This window comes from Chenopodium quinoa, unplaced genomic scaffold (genome assembly GCF_001683475.1).
Source record: "Chenopodium quinoa cultivar QQ74 unplaced genomic scaffold, ASM168347v1, whole genome shotgun sequence".
Lineage (NCBI taxonomy): Eukaryota > Viridiplantae > Streptophyta > Magnoliopsida > Caryophyllales > Amaranthaceae > Chenopodium > Chenopodium quinoa.
The window spans coordinates 1,825,879-1,835,961 of NW_018744593.1; the positions used below are offsets into that span (position 1 = coordinate 1,825,879).

General features: G+C 32.8%; 1 protein-coding gene across 3 annotated transcripts; it reads left to right on the forward strand.

Moving 5' to 3' along the window:
• Positions 1-623: 623 nt before the first annotated feature.
• LOC110699620 lies at positions 624-6,264 on the forward strand. 3 transcript variants are annotated; one of them, XM_021877128.1, is made up of 7 exons: positions 624-1,020; positions 2,066-4,070; positions 4,161-4,343; positions 4,459-4,542; positions 4,693-4,777; positions 4,865-4,963; positions 5,818-6,264. In XM_021877128.1, the coding sequence occupies exons 2-7, from the start codon at positions 3,880-3,882 to the stop codon at positions 5,860-5,862; spliced, it is 687 nt and encodes a 228-aa protein (XP_021732820.1). In that variant the 5' UTR covers positions 624-1,020; positions 2,066-3,879; the 3' UTR covers positions 5,863-6,264. The 3 variants fall into 3 exon arrangements, with proteins under 3 accessions (XP_021732820.1, XP_021732819.1, XP_021732821.1); XM_021877127.1 differs by having other exon boundaries at positions 625-1,020; positions 5,858-6,264; XM_021877129.1 differs by lacking the exon at positions 2,066-4,070 and having other exon boundaries at positions 629-1,020; positions 5,858-6,264.
• The last annotated feature ends 3,819 nt before the right edge of the window (positions 6,265-10,083 follow it).

The following is a 10,083-nucleotide window of genomic DNA, read 5'->3' on the forward strand; positions in this document are numbered from 1 at the left end:
TTTTGTCCAATGATGAAGGCAAGTTGTAATTTGCAACTTATCTCGAAAAGATATGAAAATGTGAGCAAACTCTTGTATATTCAATCTTGTCGTCTCTTTTTTTGTGTTTTTCATCATTGTCATATTTTGCTAATTGAAAGTGAAGTTCTCTCAATAATAAGGAACCGTAAAGTAGTTTCAAAATGAATATTATCAAACTAAGGTTTGATGGAGTGTTAGAATAATTTGTAAAATCATTCGAATCACTTTCCAAAATATGGTCTTAATTCAAAAACGAAAGTTAGGGTAGACCTATATTTTTGTAGCCCCCAAGTGTAGACTTAGGTGGCTTTTGGAATTCATGTATACATATGATAGGGGATGTTTCTCATGTTTGAAGCCTTAGGATTCGTATTTTCAATTTGTGAAATTTTGCATATCACTACTACAAATTCGGCCTAAAGTATCACTAATAAGAAACCCCTTTTAGTAAATAGGGGGTTTTTTAATAAAAGAAACCTATGATCTAAGAAAAGGGGTCTCTTTGAATGAGATATAAGAGACCCCTCTTTAAAAAAATGAGGTTCCTTATTTAGTTTTAAAATTTAACCAAACTTAAGAAGCCTTTTATTTCCAAAACCGGTTTCTTATTTTTTATTTATTAAATTAAAAAAATGAAAAATTAGAATTGATAATTTAATTAAGTGCAAAACTCTGTATTTCCCTCTTTCATTCACTTCATTGATACTCACGCTAATTTACCGCCACTACAACACTCACCCTCCCATCTTCCTCCATTACCTCCAATTACATACGATCAAGCTTCCCTCCACCGCCATCGCAACCGCATAAGCCCTTAGCTTGCCCATCATAAAAGCCATTGCAATTTCGCTTATCTGCCACCATCGCCACTTTAATTTGTTCTGGTTTTTGTGTCGTTTGAACTACTGCCGGCACCGCCACAGAAGCCACCGAAACCACCACCGCCACTGAAGCCACCGCTCATCCTCTCTGCAGAATTTGCGTGTTGTTTCCTTCTTGGTAATTCTAATTTTTTGACTTTTTAATTTAATTAATTTGATGATAAAAATACCCTAATTTTTGTTCTGTTGTTAATTTGGTACTTTTTTTTCGATTTCGTATGGTTGGGTATGCATGTATGGCTAAATTAACATTGAGATTATAGGACCATTGAAATTGTAGGTTTAAATTATATGACTTGTTATATACTGTTTGGCGATGGGTTTAAGAGAACCAATTGTTGACAATTGGGTATGCATGTATGGCTAAAATAAATTGAGATTAAGTTTGTCTCTTCTAAATTAAAGTGACGAGTGCTGTATATATGTGAATCAGAGAGAGTACATAAATTGGGTATGCATGTATGGCTAAATTAAAAATTCTGTGAATGTGTTTTTTTTTTTCTGGGGCAATTTAGATCATGTGGATTACTGGAATATGGACGGGATGATTGATATCAATGATGAGTGTAGACTAGCATTTGAGTGTTATTTTAAACAGTGCTACTATTGGATTAGCTCTTATTTGGACTCGTTCCTCTTAATGAGTGAGATTTTTGTATGAAGAAAGATTCGATGAATGGAAAGGAACTGCACATTGAGAACCACATGTATTTTCACATAATTCAAGTATTGACAACTGCTTTAGAAATGGCCTGGTTGGAATACAAGCAATGACCTGTGTGTCTGACTGATTCACTAAAAAAGCTAAAAAAAAAAAGTAAGGAAGAATGAAATGAATATAGCAAAAAGATTTTTTTATATTCTAGTGATTCCTGAGTGAAAGAATGACGAATTACTAATGTATGAAGATGGAGATAATACATTTGGGCATAATATTAGACAGATTATTAAGGTTGGTTTGTACTCAGAAAGATCAGATTTCAGCTTAACAGTGTGAGAAAAGAGTTGTCTGATCATGACTTTAAAAATATGTCATGTCAGCACAAATTGAATACAAAATGCTTCTTTGTGATCTTTCCTCTAATAAAACATATATGCATTTGAAATCTCGTGATTTTGATAGGATCTTCGCTTATAGATATACCATAACAACTTTTGTACAGCTCCTAGAGCATTGGAGAAATGCAGGAACAGGCGCTAGCTTTCCTTGGCTTTGCTGATCATTCCTTGTCTTGGACTGATATGCAAAGTGCATATCAGATTGTTATTGTGTTTGTATTATCTGCACTGTTAGCTATGTTGCTAACTCCTGCTTGCTATCAGAACAGCCTACATGTAAATTACTCTACTTGGCTATTTGCTGTAGTTTTCTATTGTGAGTGCTTCATTTAACCTTATTCGCGCTTGAAGATGCAAATAAGCTTATCTCTATGTTGCCTCTACCACTTGTCTGCTATCTATGCTTGTTTTCCACATTATTACTTGTATTAAACATGTGTGAATTTATACCTATCCAATACAAAACTAATTTCTCCTTTAAAGCCTCCCTCCATTAGTCTTGTTTAATTAATTGTTGTCGGTAAATTGTTAAAATCAAGGGCTTATTTATATTAGAAGTTCCCTCCATATGTTTGTCTGATTGTATATCATGTGTGAATGTTTTTGTATTATATGCATTCATGGCTATATACTGATGTCACTTAAAGTATATAGGATAAGCTTAAATTATTAGATAGTTGACCATATTTTTAAGTTAGAGAGTCATTTGTTTTTGTATTTTGGCCGGGTTGAGTGGTCGAGATTAAGTGAGTATTAAAAGGTCCCAACTTTCCAGTGCTTTCATAAACGTGCATGCTTTAGTCTCTAACTCTCAATATACCATGTAATCAATTAATATTTTCATGTGTTGTGCTTAGTCACCTTTACTTATTGTGAATTAATATTATTCACTTTTTAGCTTTTGTATTCATTTTTTTATGGTATATGCAACCCATTTTGTGTGGATTTGCATTGGACATATCAATTATTTCGACTTTTATACTGAGGTGCTACATATTTTGATAAGGTAAGTAACATTTCTTTAAATCCTTTTGGCTATCTTTTGTTAATTTAATATGATAGTTATATTTCTAGTTATAGTTATTTTATATGCATGGAAGAAAAGAATAAATAACCACATTGTGTTGCTATCAATTATTACATGGGTCAGATTATATGACATGCCTTTTGATTTTATACCAATTTGTTTATTTTGAGAAATTTATAATTGTTAACCCAATTCTCTTTTAAGTGGGGTCAATTTTGGTTTTGGCCATCAAGTTTTGGGTATGAGTTTCTTTAAATGTCATATTTAGTGTAGAAATGGACATAATACATGTAGTTGAGGACACAATTATTATGTTATTTACATGTTATTTAATTTGATCAAAACTGTGTTAGTTAATTTAAATGTCATATTAAGTGTAGAAATGGACCGAAGTTGGATAACTACATCAAAGCCAGGTGACCCAAAATATATTGATGTGTAAAGGAATTTATCACTTTCGCGGTGAAAAATAGTAGAGGCAGAGAGAAGTTACCATGTCCTTGTTTTATGTGCCACAATCTCTTGTACAAGAGAGTTGATGAAATACTTAATCATCTCAGTAAATGGGCCTTTGATAGAACATATACCCATTGGACTTTTCATGGAGAGTCTAGGGAAAGAATTTCTAAGGCCACTTCTATGGATGGTGTAAGGGAGGGTCATGCTAATTATGAAAGTGATCGTTTAGAGGACATGATACCTGTAGTTGAGGACACAATCATTGAGGATCCTGCTGCTGTCCAGACCTTATTAAATGATTTTGAAATGCCGTAGTACCCTGGTTGCACCAAGTATACCAGATTGTCGGGTTTACTTAAATTATACAATTTAAAGGCAGGTCATAGTTGGTCAGATATTGGTTTTAATGCGTTGCTTGAATTATTAAAAGACATGCTTCTAGAAAATAATGTTCTTCCAAAAGGTTGTTTCAAAGAGAGATTGGAGCTTCACATTTGTATATCAATAACAATCCCAACAAGTGTGTATGGACATGAGCAGAAACTTAAAATTGATTATGCATACATTTTTTACTGGTGCTTTCAAAGAGAGATTGGAGCTTCACATTTGTCTATCTTTATGAAGTAAATGCCTAATGACTGACCTTTTTTTTCTATTGCTTTCTAACTATCAGTTTTATATTATTTGTAATAATATGTTAATTGATGTGGAAGGTACTTGAGCGAAATGTGTAAACAAGATAGTGTTGCTGGAATGTATGGATTTTGCGATATTGGTTGTTTATCTCCGCTGACACCAATGACTGAAGAAGGATGGTCAGACTATTTAGCATGTGTGTTTGGTCAAAATGAAGGGAAGAATCTTAATCAACTTTTCTTTGCTCCGTATAAAGAAAAGTAAGTGTGAATTATATATAAAACTATTTTTTGGGATGTTCAATGATAATACTGTCAATGTTTCTTCTCTTACTAATGTTACATATAGTTGACATTGGATGGTTGCGATCATTAGTCCTTGGAATGCAGTGGTGTTTTGGCTAGATCCAGATGGAGCAGAAAATGAAATTAGTGAATTTGCTCAAAAGACCATCAATGAGTATGTAGTACATCACATATTCATTATATCTACATATAATGTGCTTAAAATCAGTTTGCTTTCTTTGTGTTGTGATTGTTTAATTTATGAGGACGTATATTGCAATATCGATAATTACTAATCTAATTTTTTTATATTACATTTTTTTAGTGGGATAAAAAAGTTTAGCTACAAACATCGAAAAGACATTATCAAGATAAAAAAAAATCCAGGAATTAGGTGGAAGAAACCACAGGTAAGTTTTAGTTAATTTATACAAAGCTTTTTAATAATTATAAAAAAGAATTATCATGTGACATAACTAATTTTTAATTTTTTCAAGTGTCCTCGTCAATCACTAAATTCTTGCGATAATGGATACTATGTGTGCCGCTACATGCTTGAGACTATAGACAAAAGACGACAAGTGATTCCTGATCAGGTATTATTCATGCATGCATAATGTATATTTATTCTAAAGAAAAAAAAATTCTGTTTTCATTTTTTTTATTCTGTTTTCATTTTATTCTGTTTTCATTTATATTACTTGTTTTTATCTATATTATTCTGTTTTTGTATTCTGTATTATGTTTCTAGGGGAAACATACTCCATGTTTCTGGGGCAAGTTTACAGATTCTGTAGCCAACTTTGAAGGCTACTTTAGGATTATCAGCCTGTTAGAAGTGCATTATTTATTTGCCCTGGAAATGGGCTGTAAGTTTGATTGAGTCTGAACCACTGCATTATATGGATGTGAGAATGATCATATCAATAATTTTGGTCAAACTAACTTCCGGAAGTTGTACATGTAACTAACATCAGTTATCTTAAGGCCTTTATGATTGTTCATTAAGAAGTTGGTCATACATTCTATAATAATAGTTAAGAACCCAGAAGCTTTTAATTGCTCAACTTTGTTTGTGTTGGCTATGTTCTGATTGTACTAAAATGGGTATCCGGCATATGACGACATGAATAAGTAAAAGATGCAGGCACATAAATATTGTGGTTTTGAAAATTCAGTTATTACAACTTTAGTCACATGAACTAATTAAACTGGTTCAGTTAAGGTCAATTTGTCAATCAAGTATCAGCTAGGATCAAGTAATGCGTTACTATGGTGTGTTTTCTTTGTGGTGGGTTTCAATTCTTTTTTACACTATAGAAAATTTTCCATTTAGATGAAATAATACATGCTTGATTTTAAACAGAAATAGGTCATGTAAAGTTACTTCACATTGTCTTTTTCATGTTCTTTATAGTGTACTTTAACTCAATGTATGCTTTATATGTAGTACTTTACTGGAGTTACCTTTTTCTTATTCTCAAGCAAAGATTGACGAGCTAAGAGACTTATGGGTTAATTATGTGAACGAGCATAAGCAAGTCGGTGAAGAATATGACGATGTGGATTATGATGAGTAAATTTATAAGCAAGTCGGTGAAGAATATGACGATGGTGTGGATTATGATGAGTAAATTTATATGCATCGCGCTACCATTACAATTTTAGTATTTTATATTGTCTTTTTTCTTTTGGTACTACGTACAACATAAACACTCTAAATTTGTACTCGTAGTAAAATTTTATTTTCAATGAAAGTATGCAATATTTTATCTTGTACAGTAGCTTATTTTCATATTTTTGTTTATAGTTATATATATATACAGGTTTGTCACCTGTTAGGTAGCTCGTTACATTATGTTGCTTTAAAAAAAATTAAAAAAAAATAAATAAATAAGAAACCGGTTGTCTAACAAATCTTGCCGGCGATTCATTCATTCATATTATTATTATTATTATTATTATTATTATTATTATTATTATATTTTAAAATTTTGAGCCTAGATAAGAGACCCCTTTTTCCAGTTAGGGGGGTTTTTTAAAATATGATATAAGAGACCCCTTCTCGCTCTTATGTGGTTCCATATACACCTTTCATGTATAATTTAAAGGGTTGGATAAATAACCACCTAAGAAAGAAAAGGGGTTTCTTATTGTCTTTAAGAAACCACCTCCAAAAAGGGGTTTCTTTACCTAAGAGGTCGCTGACCTTAAGACCCCCTCTCATGTGGTCTCAAAGGGAGGTTTTAGGGGGTTTCTTATGGGTTTTTTTATAGTAGTGTATGTTCATCATGAATTGTTTAATCAAGTAACATAATTATCTTGGTCAAATAACAGGAAGTAGTATTCTTCCCGTTGTCATTTAAAGTTACTAAGCTGGATCATAGTAAGCTTTAATTTGTTTGACATTGGTTTTGCCACACACAAGTTAGCAATCAATTAGCGTATTCAAATCTGTAAATAGAGGGAAGTAAGGATATCGTAGTTTTCTTAGCCCCCAGTTTGAGGCAAAAAGCAAAAAAAATATACAGCTTTTGGAGTTTTTTTTGTTCCCGATGGGAGGGATCATCCCGACTTACCCCTTAAAAAAGAAATGAACAAAAAAGACGGATTTGCATAAAAAAGGAAGGGGAATCCAGCTTTCCCATAGAAGAATAAAGAAAGAGAATTAGACATGATTTCGAAAAGCAAGGATTATTGAATGAATAGTTGAATCATCGTGATGGCATGGCAGTGAGGTACACGTGTAATTGCGATATCATTTTGTTCATGTAGCGATCATGTTCAATCAATGTTCCTCACTTAGAAAGGATGAATATATCCCATGCAGCCGACCATGATAAGTGAGCTGGATAATTCTCAAGAGTTGTAAGAGACATCTAAAGTCGACATCGAGGCTATCAATATATCGAATCAAATAACAAGATTCACTTGTTTTCTTTCTAGGCAATGTATATAGGACTTGAATCACCTTGGTAATAAATAGCCCTATTATTAATAAAAAAAATAAGATGATTATTTTGGAAATGATAGTCATCTTAATTTTCTTGGCAAAAGATATGGAAAACATCGAGTAAATTTGATTCGATTGCTCTACTAAAATGATTTAATCAAGCCAATGGCTATCAAATCATTGAAATTATTTGATTTTTTTTTTTATTTTTTTCGATTTTGTAATCATTGCTCAACACTTCATGCACTTTATGTATGGGCATAACTACTCAATAGTAGGTCCATATGTGCGAAGGCCTAATGTGGGCCATATTTTTGCAGAATGATGATTCTCATGGTACATGGTTTTGGTCTACCTCAAGGAGGGCCTTTCCAAGGTTGTAACGTAGCTATGCTTGGGGTTATGAAAAAATGGACATGCTCAAGTATACTCCCTTAATCCCTTCTTTTGGTGCTTCTCAAATTAAACTTTCCTATTTTGTACAACAATTCCTACATTAGATGCCTTCTTCCTTGTTCTCTTTTTTTTTTTTTTCCTCTTCTTTCTTTTATTTTTTTTTGACAAGTTTGGTTTTGGGTTTAGAACAATTTTTTTGCTTTTACATTGGATCTTTTCTTTTTGGGGTTGGACCAACTTTATGTCCCACTCTTATGTTTCGCTCCCCCAATTTTTCATTTGTATCTCTTTGCACCATTCCTAGGCCATCCCAAGGTTTGGAGTAATGTAGGTTGAATAAGTAAGGCTCAATTGATGAGGCTCAAAAGGGCTGCTAAAAAGATGGATTTATTCTAAGGTTAAAGACATGGAATCATCTTCGTGGAGTTTCAAGTTGCCTCATGTGTTGGTGTATTCATCATATCCTTTATTAGAGAGCCAAAAGATGGGCCTCTTTTCATTCGATAAATCTTGTAAGCTAAAGCTCATCAAGATTCTTTAAAGCATTGAGTATGTATGCCTTTTTTGATATTGCCTGTTTGTATGTGTATTTTATTAAATTCGAGCTAATAACAACAAAGTGATTAAAAATAGAACAAGATAGACATACTTGAAAATAGAATTTTGTTCATTAATTAATGAGAGTACATAGTAGTTAGATTCGACAGCGTGAATCTCTTAGTCTATCATAAATAAAATAAAAAGGAAAGAAACAAAACAAGACCTAGGGTGCTACATCTTGAATTGTTAACAACTTCTTGAGATTGCGTCTTCGAGCTTTGTCCGTTTCCAACGTAGGTGAGATCTTCTCTAAAAATCTAGTCCATCTATATGACTCATGGTTTCATTTATCAAGTCCCTTTTAATTAATGTTCCCACAGTATAGACTTTACGGAACGTGTCTAAACCAAGGTATTGTAAATGGCACTTGTATGGTGGAGAAATATTGTCTATGAACTTTGGGACAAGTTCATGATCCGGAGGTCTTTGTGAAATAAGAGCAACCTTTGATCGCCACATGGAAAAGAATTCAATGAAGCCTTCTTCTTCCCCTTGCTCGAGTAATTCAAGATCGCGCAAGATAGTTGTGAGCTCGATGTTATCTCCATATTGGGCTAGAAACGCTTTTACAAAGTCCTCCCAAGTGGAAGTTTGTTTTTCATCGAGGTTATAAAACCTTGATCTAGCAGCTAGGTCCAATGAAAGAGGGAAATTAAAGTACATGCATATAAGCTATGCTCGACCCCTTTCAATGCCATCATTCCGAGAAAGCTCATTAAGTGAGTCCTAGGATTGTCCGTAACCTTAAAGGTTGGTAAATCCATAGTCAAGAACTTTTCTAGGAGAGTCTTGCCACTAGGTTGTGGTGCATGCTCATAATTGAAGAACTTAGTCCCTGAACTAGCTCGAAGGACAAGTTTCTCCAAGGCCTCTAGTCTTTCGGCTCTTGCTTTTTCTTGTAGAATTTTTTCTTTTTCTTTTTCTTGTTTTATTTTAGCCTTTTTAGCTTTTTTATGAGCCTTCATTTGGGCTTCTTCTTCTCGTAGGACCTTTAGGTTTTGGAGTTCCTCTCTAAGTTTCTCCAATGCTCGCTTTGTCACCCATGATTGGACTAGGATGAGAATGTGGAATATGATCTAGTAATGTGTATCACAAGAAATTGAGCGCGTTCACTTAAAACCTTTTTTGCCAAGCATTCAAACAATGAATAAAAGTCAAAAGTGTTTAATTTTTTTATCCTTCTAATACGAATTCACTTTAAGCAAGTTTATTGATGGAAAATGTCAATAAATTCACGAACAATTATTAATGGAATGTCATGATTTATGTTGACTTCAACAAGGTAATTATCTAAGGATTTCACTTTAGGTGAACTGTTTTCGAAAAAGGTAGAAGAGAATAAGAAGGGAAAGTTGGATTAAAAATGTTCATCAAGTTTTTAGAAATATCAATCAACCTAAATACACTCCTTAAATTGATCAATATACTAGAATATGGTACTTGATCATTTACATTACAATAGAGACCTTGATTATCGTGGTTTTTTTTTTTTTTAAAAAAAGATTCTCATATTGCTCATCTCAATAGGTTCGAAGGAAACCATTCTATTTAAACCAATAGTAATTATCCATCAACCTCCTCCCCTGTGCTTGCGTGCATGCGATTGTGTGAAAAAAAAAATAAATTCTTATTTTGTTTTAAATCAATCTTGCTTTGATTAATTATTTTTTTTGGGTGTGTTTGATGATTTTATGAAGTTTTAATAATGATTAATATGTATATAATTTTCATATTTGGTTTTTGAATTAAAAAGCCCCAAATTAATTA